This window comes from Hibiscus syriacus, unplaced genomic scaffold (genome assembly GCF_006381635.1).
Source record: "Hibiscus syriacus cultivar Baekdansim isolate YM2019G1 unplaced genomic scaffold, ASM638163v2 tig00113724_pilon, whole genome shotgun sequence".
Classification (NCBI taxonomy): Eukaryota; Viridiplantae; Streptophyta; class Magnoliopsida; order Malvales; family Malvaceae; genus Hibiscus; species Hibiscus syriacus.
Genome location: NW_024063470.1, coordinates 905,640 through 922,140, shown reverse-complemented (window position 1 = coordinate 922,140; position 16,501 = coordinate 905,640). Strand labels below are relative to the sequence as shown.

At 35.6% G+C, this 16,501-nt stretch overlaps 3 protein-coding genes and 2 pseudogenes across 3 annotated transcripts; 3 read left to right on the top strand and 2 right to left on the bottom strand.

Annotated features, from left to right (window-relative positions):
• Positions 1-3,796: 3,796 nt before the first annotated feature.
• LOC120187229 lies at positions 3,797-4,985 on the top strand. Its single transcript, XM_039190995.1, has 4 exons — positions 3,797-3,800; positions 4,096-4,344; positions 4,427-4,588; positions 4,642-4,985. Exons 1-4 carry the CDS (start codon positions 3,797-3,799, stop codon positions 4,983-4,985), a joined length of 759 nt encoding a protein of 252 aa, XP_039046926.1.
• A 355-nt stretch (positions 4,986-5,340) lies between these two features.
• Positions 5,341-6,799, bottom strand: LOC120187288 (annotated as a pseudogene).
• A 3,156-nt stretch (positions 6,800-9,955) lies between these two features.
• Positions 9,956-10,555, top strand: LOC120187227 (cytochrome P450 736A117-like). The gene is made up of 2 exons (XM_039190994.1): positions 9,956-10,427; positions 10,511-10,555. Exons 1-2 carry the CDS (start codon positions 10,011-10,013, stop codon positions 10,553-10,555), a joined length of 462 nt encoding a protein of 153 aa, XP_039046925.1. The 5' UTR covers positions 9,956-10,010.
• A 33-nt stretch (positions 10,556-10,588) lies between these two features.
• On the top strand, positions 10,589-11,238 carry LOC120187226 (annotated as a pseudogene).
• Positions 11,239-11,572: 334 nt separating this feature from the next.
• LOC120187285 (rhodanese-like domain-containing protein 11, chloroplastic) lies at positions 11,573-14,822 on the bottom strand. Its single transcript, XM_039191038.1, has 10 exons — positions 14,585-14,822; positions 14,374-14,469; positions 14,030-14,137; positions 13,527-13,623; positions 13,360-13,399; positions 13,140-13,214; positions 12,670-12,757; positions 12,473-12,540; positions 11,920-11,992; positions 11,573-11,837 (listed from the first exon to the last, which is right to left on the bottom strand). The coding sequence occupies exons 1-10, from the start codon at positions 14,717-14,719 to the stop codon at positions 11,754-11,756; spliced, it is 864 nt and encodes a 287-aa protein (XP_039046969.1). The 5' UTR covers positions 14,720-14,822; the 3' UTR covers positions 11,573-11,753.
• Between the last annotated feature and the right edge of the window lie 1,679 nt (positions 14,823-16,501).

Here is a 16,501-nt window from a genome sequence, read left to right as displayed (position 1 = left end):
TAGATATACTGCTGACACAAAAGCATAGCTCCAGAATTTTAATGGCAACGAGGCTTGAGACAACATAGCAAGACCCATTTCAACAACATGCCTATGCTTCCTCTCAGCTTTATCATTCTATTCAAAAGTCCCAGGACAAGATATACGATGTAAAACCCTATTCTATCTGAACCAAGACCTCAGAGCCTGATATTCTCCACCTCCATCAAACTGTAATATCTTGACTTTGTACCCAAATTGGACTTCAACCATCTTAACAAAGTCAAGAAAACATTGAATTACTTCAGATTTACGTTTGAGTAAATAAACCCACATGTATCGACTAAACATATCAATGAATGAGACATAGTAAGCAAATCCATCTGAAGAAACAACCGATGCAGGTCCCCAAACATCAGACACAACCAATTTAAAAGGCTCATTGTATTCAGTCAAAGACTTACAAAAGGGCAATTTGTGTGCTTTGCCTTGCATGCATGCAGTACAAACATGAGTGAATTTAGTTTTATTTGAAGAGATATTACAAGACTTCATAACCGAAAGAACAACATCCAAAGAAGGATCACCTAGCCTCCTATGCCACAGCTCCAAAGCATCCTGTAAACCAGAAACATTGTGGACTTGAAATCCTGCCTCCTGCTTGTCACATGACTCATGACCATCATATGAAAGCAGTTGATATAACCCCTCATTCGTGAGCTTCCCTCGAAGAAGAAACGTTCTGGTCTTAGCATCATTCACAAAGCACTCAGAAGCATGAAACTCAATAAAAACGTTATTGTCACACGTGAACTGTGTGAGAGATAATAGTTTCTTCTTAATATTAGGAACGTGCAACATGTTTTATAAAATTAAAAATTTCTATCTTATAGGTAAGAAACCTCGACCAACATGATCAATTTTAACCCCCTCACCGTTCCCCATGAGTAAGGTATTAGCACCAGTGTAAATAGTACTTGAGTCAAAGACAAACAGGTCATTAGAGACATAATGAGTAGCACTCGTATCAGAATACCAAGCAATTTCTGGAGGCACTGATGAGCAAGTTGAACTAGGAGAAACTTATGAGTTGAACACTGTAGGAACTGTGGAGGCAAAAGGTGATTTCCCAGTAGATACAGAAAACTGATAGTAACCCGAGACATGAGGCACACCAGTCATTCCTGGTAAACCAGGACCAGCCGAGTAAAAATTGGTGGGTGTGAATAAGGAACAAACGAGTGATGAATAGGCGAGAAAGGTTGAACCGTATGAAAGAACACTTGCCCTCTAGATTGCTGTTTGACTGGATTTATTCGAGTAAATTATTTATGTAAATCACCAGTTTAATCCTCACCTCCAGTTACACCAGTAAAGTCACGATCAAAACGGTGATAACACTTTTGCACCACATGGCCAAACTTACCACACAAATGGCATTGAGGTTTGTTTGAACTCTGTCCTCAGCCTCGACCACGATAATCGCCACCTTGATGGTCGATTCTGACCTAAATGCAGTTGTGATGCATTATTCTCTTTAGCATCCACCTCAATGTATTACCTCCATGGGTAAATAGGCCAAGTTAGCTGCAACACCTTCATTCAAGAACACTTTCTGTCGAGCCTCACAGTCCATTAACGTATCAGTCAGAGTTTCTAAAGACAGACTCTCACGAGATGCAATAGCGATGATTGACTCGAACTCCATCGATAGACCAGCAAGAACAACACTCACATGTTCCTGCTCAGTGACAACACTACTAAATGCATTTACTAAATCACATATAGACTTAACCTTTGCAAGATACTCACTAATAGTTAACCCAGACTTTCTTTGAGTATGCAAACTATGCCTAAGGGCTGAAATCTTGGCAGCAGATCGAGCACCAAACAACCGAGAAACAACAGACCATATGGAAGAGGTTGTTGTAAGACAAGTAAGATGAGGAAGAACCTCAGTCCCAATCGTGGTGAGTAACCAAGAAGCTAGCAATTTATCTTGCTGCCTATGAATCAAGAAAGTCGGATTAACCCCAGCCTGACCAAACACACTTGCAACATACTCGTCTGGTAGAACTGCATTACTGGAAAGAAAACTTGACAATCCATAACCATCGACTATCAACGCAACTTGATGCGGATTGGAGACACGATTTTAGAACCTCGAATTGAATTTGCATTTAGATCAACCATGACGAACAAGATGAAACAAAAACAGATTAACAGCGGAATAAACAACCACCAGGATTGACGAATGATACCATGTCAAGGTTCATAAGCTCAGCTCAATGAGTAGAAGTCAATAAGAAAAGAGAGAATAGGCTCTGTAAACCTTGTTAATGAAAAAAATATATCTGCAGTCTTACAACCAAGCTTACTTATAGTTTCATGAACGTATACAACAACTATACAAAAGCATAATAGCTTCATAACAGAAAACTCAACAAACTATTCCTAACTAACTCATAACCAAATGGAAACCTATTACATTCCCCATGCTTTCCAAACTTCTAAACAACAGTTGAGAATCAAAACACCATGGCAAAAGTTACATTTCCCTCTCTCCTCATTTGTCATTAGCTTACGGTAACAAAGCAACCACAAGAAGGCTTTTTAACTCGAGGCCATCACCGAAACTTATGAACGATCACCCACACCGGATTAGAATTAGTGGTAATGGTTCCGTGGCGCACCTTATAAGTGGATTTCAAACTGAACGAACGGTCACGACAGCCTTTCCAACCAATCACATATTTGGAGACTCTCGGTTTTGACCCTTTAATAGCAGCTATCTTGAGTAAAATATCATTCAGAAGAAAATGAGCAAATAAACGCCATTGCCAGACCCCTTGGACATTGGCCATAGATGTGACAGAGCTGCGCCCAATAGAAGGAACCAGATCCGAACGAACATGAGCAATTACGGGCTTATTTCATTGAGCCAGACATCATGTCAAAAATTAACTGTCGTTTCCGATCCAAGAGACCACACCAAATTAGAACACATCATTCCAAATGACACTCAAACTTTTCCATAGGCGAGAACAGTTCATGTTACGCAAGGACAAAGCAACGCCGGTAGTGCATTTATACTTCGATCGAACGAACCAAACCCAAAGAGATCGGGATGCCAATTTCAATAAGCGTCTCGTGGATAAAATCTCATTCAAACCAATCGTAAGCTTTCTCAAGATCAGTTTTCAGTGCCATCCATCTTTTCTTCCCACCTTAGATATAATTTTATAGGTGACCGTACACAGACTAATAGACCGAACCGAGTCGTTGAATTAGGCAACGTCACCTTAGGCAATAGAACAAAGACCGTCTGATTGATGGAAACTCAGTTATACCATAATCAAATAACTGTTTCACGAAACCACACACAAAACTTCCCACAATATGGCAATTACATTGAAAGAATTCGGCATTCAACCCATCACCCGGGGCCTGAGAGTTGTTAACTTTTTTGTTCTCCATAAAATTGATATTTCATAAAATAACACGACACTTGATCAATATTTTCCTTACTATAAGATAGATTATTATATTATCCATACTAAATAAGCTTTTTATTCGAATACTATTTTGATTAATTAAATAAGTATAAAGATTAAATCAATTATATGTTGATCGATTGATAGAGTTAAACCGTGCCTGAATGAGAAGAAACCACCTAGGATTCGATAAAGTTGTCCAGAAAAAATGAGGAAGAAAGAATAAAGTAGTAGTAAACAAAAACAATGGGAACAAAACAAATAATAAAAATAAAGATGCAGGGAGAGAATTGATCAATATATATATATATATATCCAAAAAAATGGGTTTGTTCTTCACTCACTGCCATCTATCTGCCAGTTTGTAATTTAATATTTTATCTCCATTAATGCTGCCAAGGAAAACTCTGGCAGCTTCTATATGACACTCATATCTTGTGACTAAATCTGTCTCTTCACACACTTATGTTCTTTCTCCAACTCATTCTTATTCCCTCTCCTTCTCCATTTTTCTGGCTCTAAATCGGGTTCCAACTTCAAGCTTCATTGATTCAGCTTGGATCAAATTTACTGGAAAAAAAACATGCAAGACACCATCGGGATTCCTGCTTGTTTTCATCAGGTGAGAAGCTTAGTGATGATTCGACAGCCGTCACCAGGTCCGGCGAGAGCGTTTTCATGTCTGTTTTCCGAACGAAGATTGCCGACCATTATCGTTTGGTCACTGTCACTTGGTGCAAGAAACTGTTACTCCATGGTCTTTCAGTATCAGTGGAAGGTCCCCAGGGAGAGAACCAGTATGGGTGTAAAGTTGAGCTTAAACCATGGTGGTTTTGGAGAAAACAAGATTCCAAACGCTTATTAATCGATGGTAAAAACTCTTGATGTTTTGGGACCTTAAGTCTGCTAAATTCAATGCCAAACCGAACCCATTTCCGAGTACTATGTTGCAGTTTGTAATGGACAAGTTGTTTTACTTGTTGGGGATCTAAAGAAGGAAGCTTATAGGAAAACTGGTTGCAGGCCTGCACTTATCGATCCCGTTTTGGTTTCAAGAAAAGAGCACATATTTGGGAAAAAGAGATTCTCAACAAGATCTAAATTCCATGAAAAAGGTTGGTTTCATGAGATCTCAATCGAGTGTAAGACAGAAATGTGGATTCATTAGATGGTGTTATTGTTGAGCCTGAAATGGAGATGAGAATTGATGGGAATTTGGCCCTTCATGTCCAGCATCTTGAATGGAAATTCAGAGGGAATGAATCCATCAATGTCAACAGAAGAAGATTACAGGTTTACTGGGATGTTCATGATTGGCTTTTCAGTCCTGGTTTAAGACATGCCTTGTTTATATTCAAGCCTGTTTTGTCATCGTCCTCGTCGTCATCGCCGTTATCGTTGTCGTCATTGTCATTGTCGTCACAAACAGGGAGCAGCGGTTCATTAGAAGGACTCAACAATGGTGACTCACCAGAGTTTTGCTTGTTTCTTTATGCCTGGAAGATTGAATGACATCACCATCAATACCTTAAGATTCAATCTTTCCTGTTATGGGACATCATGTATGACTCCATTATTGAGTAGAGAAAAATGATATCACAGTTGGGATTGAAGCAAGTGGCTCAGAATTGGACAAAGCACATTGTTTTAAGAAATTATTTCTTTTAATTTCTTTCTTGATCTGGTCTAGATAAGTGAGCAAGCTCAAATATGTAAGATGATAAATTGATAATAAAATCATTAAACCGCAAGGCTTATCTGTTATGCACTGCACATGGATATTATAGTTCTTTATTCAGCTAACTTACTTTGATTTCCTCTTTCCTTACTCGTTTACCCTCAATGACTTGAAAAATCTCCACTTTGTTCTCATTATCATCAATGGAGTAACTTTAGTAGGTGAAAATTACAGCAACATACACCCCATACATCTTTGATGAAAGAATCTAACTGACCTTTTATCGAAAGTTTGTTAAAGAACCGAAACTAAAATCCGTGTTTTCCAATCGATCTGTGCCAACAAGTGATAACATGTTGTCATAAACATCGATATACCCGAATGCATCAGAACCAGGAGGACACTCTAAAGCAGCATCAAGCACCTTGTGATAAAAACCATGAGAATCAATTGAATATCTTCCTTTATGACTGTGTCCGGTGAGGCAAACCTTCACACAATCGTACCGGTGAATCACATCCAATACTTGGTCATAATTCCATAAAAGCAACGTTTTGCCTGTTGCACCAGGATCTAATGGAAGATGACAACATACAATCTCTTTTTGTTTCGTATTTGTTGCATCTTGAAGTACACTATCGAGCCATTCCATTTGCTCAATTCCAACTTCTCCATTGAACATAACAAACCTTCTATCAACGTCCTTCAGTCCCTCCGGACTGGTTTTATTTGAATTCGGGCTTTTTTCACTCAGTATTTTCAAGGCCTCCAATGTATTCGGATGATCATGAGGCCATCCGATTGCACTGATATCGTATCCATCCAATACAAAGAATCTGTATACCGGTGTTGGCGAAAAATCATAGTATGCATGTGTGACGACTGACATGATTCGGGATCTTCAATAGAGGAAGCAACTCATCCCGTGGGAGATTGTAAAGACAATGATTTCCAATCATGTGATACACTGGACCACGAAATTTTTCGAACTCACCGACTACTCTCTTCACAGCATCTACAGATTGATCCTTGGGGCACTTCCCATCAACAATATCTCCGAAACTAATCACAAAGTTAAGATTCTTGTGGTTGTTCCAGATCTTGACTGCCCTTTGCCGAAAAAGAATACTATGTCTATAATACCGAGGAATGAGTGACCGTCGGGGACATCAGCATACTGAACATCAGCAATAACACCAAAGGAAAATATAGGATGCCTGCCCTGGACATTTGCTAATCCATTTGCCAAGGCCATGCAGAAATCACTCCTTTCACCTATCATATTACCATTTCAATCATTAATTTTCCAAGGCCAAATCCATAAAGAAATTAGTAATGAAATGAAAAACAAAAATCGAAAGAAATGAATTATATGCATGATGGCTAACAGGTGAAGCTGAGGATGTCATATAATTAACAGCCATCAGCTCATTACAGAAAAGTTGAAGCAACGTAAATAGCAACAAATTCATCAAACCTAAATGAAGCAGTTTCTCACAATTTGACTATCTGAGAAACAAAATCCCATTGCATGTATTCACCGTAACTACTACCTTTCGGGTTTCTTCGCGTCGTTGATGATTGCAGAAAGTTCGATAAACTGACAAAAGAAAAGGATTCACTTAAAAGACACAAATACTGCAGACACAACTGCTTGAGTCCGGATCCTCTACAAAGAACAACATCATTTTTACCCGAATCCGGGTGAACGTTATGCATTGGACATAGGCATCAATCACAATTACGGTAGAAAAAAATGAAAAATCCGAATTACATTATAGGTGGGTGTATTAAGGGCAGACTCTTCGGATAAACATTTAAAGACACAATACTATAATTCATCCAAACTTCGACTTTCCAGAAAGAAATCAACAACCTCATTAAGGTTACACCAAACCAAAAAAGCACAGATCAAAACTAACAGGAAACCCCTCATACAAGTTTAATACATTTCAACAGTTAATGGATTCCTCTTTCTCTCTGCTTCTTATCCCTGAAAAGGTTGCTTTCATGAGACAAACACACGGGAAATTAATCTATCTAATCTAAAAACATCCCAAGAAAACAAAAGGGAAAATTAATTCTCAAACAAAGATATGATGCTTGAACACAGACAAACAAATAATATCATTCAAGGAAATTGTGAAAGGGATACCCTGTTTGACTGTTTGGGATTTGAATGGAGCCCTCCAAGAGATGTTGGTTGTCGCAGAGATTTGTGACTGAAAATGGCTAAAGGAGAGAGGGAGCGTTGGATATTGGACAAGGCTTCTCCTTGTTGGCGTCAACTATTCTTTTTTGCTTTGGAATTATATTATGCAAAATAGTTGGAATTAATTATAAGAATAGGAGGAGAAGTTTTAGAAAATAACCAAAATATTATAGAAAGGGAAAACTACATAAATACCAGTCAAACGTTTAGGATATTTTCATTTAGAGTGTCGTGTTTTTAAAACTTACAATATAATCAGTAAACTTTTAATTTATTTTTCTTACCATCACTTATGTAAATTGTCGTTAATAAATGTTGGGGTGACACGTTAAATTCATCTTGCCAAACAAAAATACTAAAATCTAAAATTAACATATAATTTGTTGAGACCGACAGTACATCTCATGACGTAATAGAAAAATTAATTCAACGGTCAACTTCAGATATTCAAGTACGATTAATGAATCAAGAAAGAATCATGCAAAATATTACCTTATTTCATCTGGAAACATTAATATGAAATATAGAGATTTGTTGTAAATTAATGGTGAGTCCAAACCAATACGATAACGTCTCGAAGTCTACACAGTCCACCCAATTGGAACAAATAATTTTAATTCTCTAGCTGTTAGAGTTAACACACAAGTGCTAATATAACTGCTAGACCTTTTACCTTTATATAGTCTTTAAAAGACTAATTCAAATACACTTTTCAAAAACTACACTCGTTTTTATCTTATGCAAATGAATTATATTTTGATAAATAATTTCAAGGTAGTGTCATATTAAGAAATAATTTTAAAAATGACATATTTAGATAATATAATTGATTATGAGTTAAGTTCTTGGACTATTAAGCCAATAATGGAATAAAAGTATTGAAAATTTTAAATTACATACCATTAAAGAATACAAATCAAACAAACAATTAGTCTAGTAGGATAAGTCATTAGAACTCTTAAACAAGATTAGGAGTTTAAATCTTGATAATTACGAATAGAGTAAATTAGGTTGGGAAGGTCGCCTTTGTCTCTGTAATATTCGATCCGGATTAGTCAATCAATAGATGAGATATAAGTGGTTATACAAAAAAGAGAATAAAAATCAAATTAATTGGATATATTTTTAGGGGGCATTTGATTAACGGAAAAAATCATTACCAAGAGGAATAATCTTTTTCGGAATTGTATTATCATGTTTGGTTCTTGAAAAAAATCATTATCATGTAATAACTTATTATCAATAATAGTATTTTTTTATTAAAATGGTGGAAATATCATTACCTCTAAATTTTTAGGTAATGAACAATTCTCACCACTGTGGACACAAACACTCCTGAAATAATTATTCTTTTAATATGAATTATTCTCAATTTTTATTTTTCGTGTTTTACTCAAAATTATAAATTTAATAATAAAATATAAAGAGTTTAATTTAGTAAAATATTAATAAAATGAAGTAGTTAAAATTATTTTATATTTTTAATATTTAGTATGTTAATCATTATATATTTTATAAGGTGAAAATGTTATTATTGTAAAAATATAATTATTTAAAATAATACTGAGTTATTAAAATAATAGATTTTATACATTAAAAAATAATATATTTGTACACTCGACATAATAATATTTTTTTCGTATTATACTATATTTTATATATACAAATATGATATTTATTAAAATTATTTAAAAATATAAATTTAATATTCTAATTATTATTTTTGGGTACAATAATGTATCATTACAACGATAATCTTAGGAAGAAGGATTAACTCTTTAGAGGTTCCTTTAGGAAACACAATTCATCTTCCATCTCCAGGGCCATGTTGACCAAAAGGTCTGCACATTTGTTCCCCTCTCGTTTAATATGTTTGATTTCTTTTATCCAATCCCCATCTTTTAATTCCTGCAGTCGTTTAGGAGGGTGATACTTTGGGTGTTTCCAGTAATTTCCTGGTTCAAAGCTTCTACAAGAATTTTGGAAACGATTAGTTTTCTGATTCCCAGACATTTTGCAACTGCAGGACCATCCTTCAATCCCTGAAACTCAGCCTTTGAACTGTCAGTTCCTCTGAATCGACTTAAGAATCCACCAACTCAGTCGTCGTTTATGTTTCTTATCAAACCTCAGGCCGCTGTTATTCCAGAATCAGGTTTGCATGCACCGTCCGTGTTTAGCAGCCATATTCCTTCCGGTGGTTTTGAACATTTCACCCAAAGAGGTTCCAAGATAATCTCTCTTTGCTTTGAATCAGTTGCTAGTTTAATTTCTCTGGCAAATGTGTGGCTTTGATTAGCGATTTACACCAGATTTTCATTTGAAACCCTAATATACTAATTACATTGATTATATGATAAATGTATTTTTATTTAAATTTAGACAGGTTAACAATTAAAATATTTTTTTATAAATTTTATTAAAATATTTAAAATTTAATATTAAAGTTTAATGTGTTAAAAAGAATATATATCGTAAGAATAATTTAGTAAATATGTATTCAAATAATTTTCTAATCTTCTAACCAAACAATGTAATTTTACATTTCTGCTATATTATCCAAGAAAATACAACATTACTAGGTCTTCCAAGTAACAGAAGGGTTCAATCTTATCGAGGTATAAGAGAAGAAGAAACGGCTCTAGCAATGGAGGACATTACTAGGTCTTGCTCTTCAGGTTTACCGGTGAATCTAAGTGAACTCTTTTCTGCAACTACAAACAACGTAGTCAGCAGAATAGCTTTGGGAAGAAAGTATAGTGAAGATACAAACAAGTTTAAGAAGCTTTTGAGTGATTTTTCTGAGCTGTTGGGTACTTCGAACGTCGGGGATTATCTTGCATGGCTTGCATGGGTAAGCCATGTTAATGGATTCAATGATAAAGCTGATAAAGGGGCGAAGGCGTTCGATGAATTTCTAGATGGAGTGATCGAAGAACGTATAAATCGGCGTAATAAACATGTAAATTATCAAAATGACCTTGTAGATATTCTGCTGGAGGTTCAGAAAGAAAACACAGTTGGCTTGCCTATAGACAGAACTAGCATCAAGGCTCTTATTTTGGTAAGAACTATCAGCTTCATTCAAATTGTTGAGATCATTTCTTATAATTCTGAAACATTGGCTCCATTATTTTTTTTTTATAGTATGAGGTGATTATAACATTCTCTTTTATTACTGACGTCACTTAATGGGTTCTCGATTTAATATTTTAATGAATGAAGATGATATTTTTGCAGGATATGTTTGCGGCCGGTACTCATACGACATACTTGGCCCTGGAGTGGAAAATGACCGAGCTATTAAGGCACCCAAAGGTAATGAAAGAAGTTAAAAACGAGGCCAGGAAAGTTTCCGGTGGAAAATCAAGCATATCGGAAGATGATCTCCATAACATGCACTACCTAAAAGCGGTGATCAAAGAACTCTCCGTTTACATCCTCCACTTCCGTTGTTGCTTCCAGCAATATCAACAAAAGACGTAAAGATAATTGGATATGACATTATCGAAGGAACTCAAGTTATCATCAACGTTTGGGCAATCGGAAGAGACCCATCGTCATGGGAGAAACCAGAAGAGTTTCTGCCGGACAGGTTCTTGAACAACTCGATAGATTTCAAAGGACAACATTTTGAGTTGATTCCTTTCGGTTCTGGAAGGAGGATTTGTCCGGGCATACTGTTTGCTATGCAAATAAGTGAGCTTTTCTTAGCCAATCTCGTGCATAAGTTTGACTGGTCATTGCCTGGGGGATCAAACGACAAGGAATTGGACATGACCGAGTCTGTAGGCATTACCAGCAGTAAAAAATCTCCTCGAATTGCTACCACAAATCAATGTTCTGTCTACTGCGAAAACGTCTATGCCATGTAAATCTACTTCTTTTCTAGAGTGTTGTTTATTAGAGTGATTCGGTACAGTTAAAGATTTTAATATTGAGATTCAAGATTTTTCAATTCATTAATAGATTCATGTACACTTCTCCTTCCGTATCTAGCTTTTGATTTCAATGGTTTGACATGCAAATCCAAAACAATAATTACTTTATCAGTTATTCTGAGCGATATAAGAACTATAACCCATAATTTATGGAAATTTTTTTTAGGATGAGTTTGGAGGCATTAAATTTCTCAACTTGGGACATTTGAAAACTAGATTTCAATTGAACAGAACGCTTTCACGTTTCAACTGCATTTGCAAAAGAATATATCCCATTCAATGTGATAGAGACGACATGAAAACAATAGGATTCAAAACTAAGAAACATGCAACTTCATGAATTCTTCTAACCACTACTATGGCTTTCATTTTCAAAATTGGGATCCTTAAAACATCTCTGTTCACCTAAACGAGAATTCAACCATCTTTCAGATGATTTAAATATAACCTTAGTGAGACCGTATATCCTGAAGATAGCGACCAACTTGCTGCGCACCGATGAACAAGGCATCTGCAACCACAAAAACTCCAACCTGCGGCAAAATCAACTTCGACTATGTCAGATAGTAACTATACTCGAGCTCACTTTGCTGGAATGAGGAAGCGAATAACAACCAGACGGGCGGAGTAGAGTACACGGTAACCCCAACCCTCTTTGGCAACTTGAGTTCTTTGTTGATCTGTCCAACTGAAATTTAAAAGGAATTAGAAAAGAAGCTGTTCTGCATGATGACAGTCAACTATAAGTTGCATAATATCTGCTTATGAATCTTAAAGTTCAACTTGCACTTGCTACTCCTGATCACATTTACAAAAAATATATATATATATTTTCTTTTATTACAGACAGGTACTTGAAGAAATACAAGGATATAGTTTGAGCTATAACTAAAAAAAATGGTTTCAATCTATGTTACTCTGACTCTTCATTTCACAAGTACCTGTGTTTGATACCCAGGTCCAAATATTTGGACATAAGTATCAGGATGCAATACATACATGAAACTTGTGCCGGGTCCGAGTAACTTGGGTTTTAATATCCTTAGAACCAGTTTTGGAACCAAGTCCAGGCAGGTTAATTTCTCATATTTATTTTGGGGACAAAAGTTATATGAAAATTTCCAAGCAGCATGTCAAACAAACAAGAAGAGTAAGAGATATTATATACCCGAGAAACTCTGAAAGCCCGCCAATTCCTGCAAACTTCAACGGCTGAGAACCTTCTCCAGCAAGATCCTAAAGAAAACAAGTTGAGATTTGTGAAATTAAAGGAATTTCTTCATGTATAATCAAAGATAAAAATAATTAGTGTCTGCACAAAAATGAGAAATATAAAGACTAAAAGGAAATTCTATCGAACATTACCTCCTCTTCAGCAGCCTCTAGACCCCCTTGAACCCAGAAAAGATTTTTGTAGCCAGCATTACACAGTAGCTCACAAGCCGCTAGAGATCTGGCAGAATAGTGTCGTTCAGTTAAGAAAAAGAATCAATACTGCGTTTAGCAGCTAAAGGGCTCTCAAAGATATATATTTTCACTTTACGGTAACCCTTATCTAATTCTCATGTGCTCCTACATTGCATAACAAGAATATCATATATCAAACTCCATCTATTTTTCTTCATTTTCTTTATCGTTTTTTTTTTCTCGATCTCAGCAACTGCACTGGTCACGATACAATGCAGAGTTTTAACTCCAGCTTTATCTTAGAAAAACATTTGCATTCCAGGCAGTCTTTATTACGGTAGGAAATGAAACTGATTGTTTGAAACTATCATCAATACTGAAGCACAAGCAGTCTCCTCTGTCACTTCAAAAAATCTTAAAAAAATCACCTCAACCCTTTCTGGCATGCAACAATAAGCTCGGCATCTTTAGGGAATTTCTCCTCAACTTGTGATAAATATTGACTGTCAAAGAAAGCACTCAGAGTATCAGTACAAAATTTATTCTACATACATGCATATGTAAGAGCAGATATGCACAAGAGTCAAGCACATGTGTGTCCAGAGGCACATGCACAAAAGAGAGAAGCAAAGGTAACTTATTAAGCACCTGTTATAAGACAACGTAGGCACACCACTCCACCAGCCCCCTATAGAAAATATAACACAGTATTAATAAGCGTCCCAACAACACATTAAAGCGGTTTTATCGGGTAGTACAATGCCATTAATATGATCTTCCTAGAGGTCAGAATATAGAAAGGAATCAAGAGGTACCCATCACAAAATTGGAGACTTTCCTTGAAACAGTTCCAACGTCAAATTTATTATCAACTTCAAAGATCGGTACCCAGGTAGAGCCCTTAACCCACGCCTTCAAAACAGAGCAAGCAAATATGAATATGTTCCAACCACCAATAAACATGACACCAACATTAAAGATCCCATGTAACATACAGTTCCCTAAATAAGAACGGGAGAAAATGAAAAGAGGAAGAATTTCTTTACTTGTTTTTAAACACCAACTACTTAACAATTTCTCAACAAGAAGAAATAATTTAAACAAATATGCCCATATAATGCTTTAAACATGATATTTTAAATGACACACTGATCATGGATGAAAACATGTTCATAATCTATGATACAATGAATGATAAGACTAGACCAGCTTCAATGCAGTAGACAAGAGAGTCAAAAAGTAGTTATAACAATCATGTACATTGTATTAAAGTTGAAAAGCAGTGATTAAGAAAGACAAAGAACTATCATTTAAGAACCTTCTCACGCTCACTAGACGGGCGAACATCGAGTAAAGGTTTGTTCGAGAGTTGAATTGCATAACCTGCCTCCTTAGGTGTAAGAATCTTTACTTTTCCTTCCCTAATCTGTAAACACACAATACAGCAAAAACTTACTACTGATAAAGCAAGAAGCCTCCACGTGAAAGATCAGTTTAATAGATTTAACAATATCAATGAGAATCATCCTCATTAGCCAGTACCCATGTACAAGTTTAAAAAAATCTTTGCTTTATCAAAGATGACACTCAAAATTCAAGTAAAAAATCAGATTAAAGAAGAGGGAAACGATAATTTAAAGTTAGGGATTAAAGAAAATATACCATAGCATCCCATCTCTTCTTTGCAGCAGCCATATCTCTCATTTGTTTCAACTCAAAATCTTCTTCACCAGCTTGCATTCGGATAACCCCACATTGCTAAATCCACAAGAAAACAAGACAATTAAAAAAATGGAGAAGAGAAAGAAAAAAAAGTTGAAAAACCAAAACCCATTGAATTAAAAGGCTGGAAAAATTGGAAAGAGAATCATACGAAACGTTGAGGAGCAACAGTGCATGGATGTCTGGAAGTTGATATACATGGAAATGAAGAGTTCAAAGGAGCTTTTTGGCTGTTAAGGCGCGAAATGGCTAGTGAATTGAAAGATGGAAGCGCCAAAGAAGCCATTTTTATGATTGTTTCGAGAATTTTTGCTTCAAAATAATTTTGATCATTTTATCAGTTGGATTTTGCTTTTATCTTTTCTGCGTTGGGTTCCCGGAGGATCCTATCTGAAAATCCAATTATCCAATTCTAAACGACTTCATGGACGCAACCAACGGCGTCGTTTCTTTTTGTTTTCAAGTTTTAATTTTCTTTTTAAGTGTTTTTTTCCTTCTCAAAAAGAAAAATATAATTCTTTTTTAGGGTAAAGTATAGTAATGGTCACTGAACTTTTCTAAATCTTTTATTTAGGTCCCTCAACTTTTAAAACTTGTAACACAGTCCTCCAACATTTAGTCCGTTTGCAATATGGACCTCTACCGTGACACTGCCGTTAGTACGTTTGCAATATGGTCACTGAACTTTTTAGGCGCTTGCATTTAGATCCCCCGACTTTTAAAACTTGCAACACAATCCTCAATTTTATTCTAAACCTCAAATTCCTTTTCGATCTTAAATTTACTTTTTCGCTTCTCTCTTCTCATTTCCAGCGTAACTTTTCAGTCGATGATGCATGGAAAATTTTAATCTAACTTTGAATTATGTGGAGGCCTTAACTTGAATAAGGGTTCATTGAGAGAAGACCCGACAAAGGGACTATCTGAACCATCAACAATTCAAGGTGTAATGTTAGATACAGATCATCCCAGGTGAAGCATAGATGTTCGATGAAATGCTTGTGAGAAAAAATGGGGTTATAAATTCAGAGTTGACAAATACTACTAAGATGAACTAAGTATCATTGTTGAAAGTCACCAACAAAGCTAGAATTATTTTGTATAAATGGCATATAATAATTTCTTCGTTTAATCCTTTTGGTTAAAGAATTTCCAACAGATGATCAAATATAATGAAATCCCAAACAATGCATTCACCTCTCAATCTCTTTCGCAACTCAAAAGGCATCATGACAGGGTCAAGTAGCTGCTCCAAATATACTACCCTGTCATGATGTCTTTCGAGTTGCGTGCATACAGAATTATCTTCTAAAGCTATAATTCAATACAATTCAACTGTAAAATTTTCAAAATATGTAAAAAAAATTCCAATTTATTCACGATATATCAGTCACATAATCAACATGAACTTATTAAAAAAGAATAAGAGCGCACAGGACGCCGAAAATCATAGGTCGGATCAATTCAATTCCCAGTAAACTAGTACCAGCAGTCTCTCGGATTGAGCCTGGCGATTTCACTATGTCGATATTCACAACCAATTCCCTGATTTAAAGAAAAACCAAACAATAATATATAAAAAAAATTAACCTAAGACTCTCTTTCACTTCTATTCTGATGAGCTGAATATCTTTCATAAAGAGTACTAAAATTTTTGATTAAGAAGAAAGAAAGAAAATTAGATGGTTTTGGTTCAAAATTAACACTGAATATCTAGATCATTGACATGCAGTTCCAAAAATATAAAAATTTCAACAAAAACACACAATACAAGCTAAAAATGAGAAAGTGCGAAAGATGAAAAACTCACTTTCGGATAGCCCAAAAGAGAAAATAAATACCTTCTTGCAAGTGAGGGGAAAGTCTAAGAAATAAACGCAATCAGTGTTGCGTTCTAGCAATTCTTCCTCCATTTTTTCTTTGTAAATAAAAAGCTGAAAGAGAGAACGCTGCTTGGGTTTACAATTTTACATTGAGGAAAATTGAAGAACAAAAACCAAACGAGAGTTCATGTGAGCGAAAAAGACTGAGAGGTGAATGCGCTATTTGGGATTTCATTATATTTGAT

Bases quoted from the DNA above. Each gene is read 5' to 3' on its own strand.
- LOC120187229 (XM_039190995.1), top strand. The intron at 4,345-4,426 runs GTAAAAACTCTT...ACTATGTTGCAG, and splicing joins CAAACGCTTATTAATCGATG to TTTGTAATGGACAAGTTGTT. The intron at 4,589-4,641 runs GTTGGTTTCATG...TGGATTCATTAG, and splicing joins ATCTAAATTCCATGAAAAAG to ATGGTGTTATTGTTGAGCCT.
- LOC120187227 (XM_039190994.1), top strand. From the start codon at position 10,011: ATGGAGGACATTACTAGGTCTTGCTCTTCAGGTTTACCGGTGAATCTA. The intron at 10,428-10,510 runs GTAAGAACTATC...TTTTTTTTATAG, and splicing joins GCATCAAGGCTCTTATTTTG to TATGAGGTGATTATAACATT.
- LOC120187285 (XM_039191038.1), bottom strand. From the start codon at position 14,719: ATGGCTTCTTTGGCGCTTCCATCTTTCAATTCACTAGCCATTTCGCGC. The intron at 13,624-14,029 runs GTTCTTAAATGA...TCTGTTTTGAAG, and splicing joins CGTCTAGTGAGCGTGAGAAG to GCGTGGGTTAAGGGCTCTAC. The intron at 13,400-13,526 runs GTACCTCTTGAT...TATTTTCTATAG, and splicing joins AGTCTCCAATTTTGTGATGG to GGGGCTGGTGGAGTGGTGTG.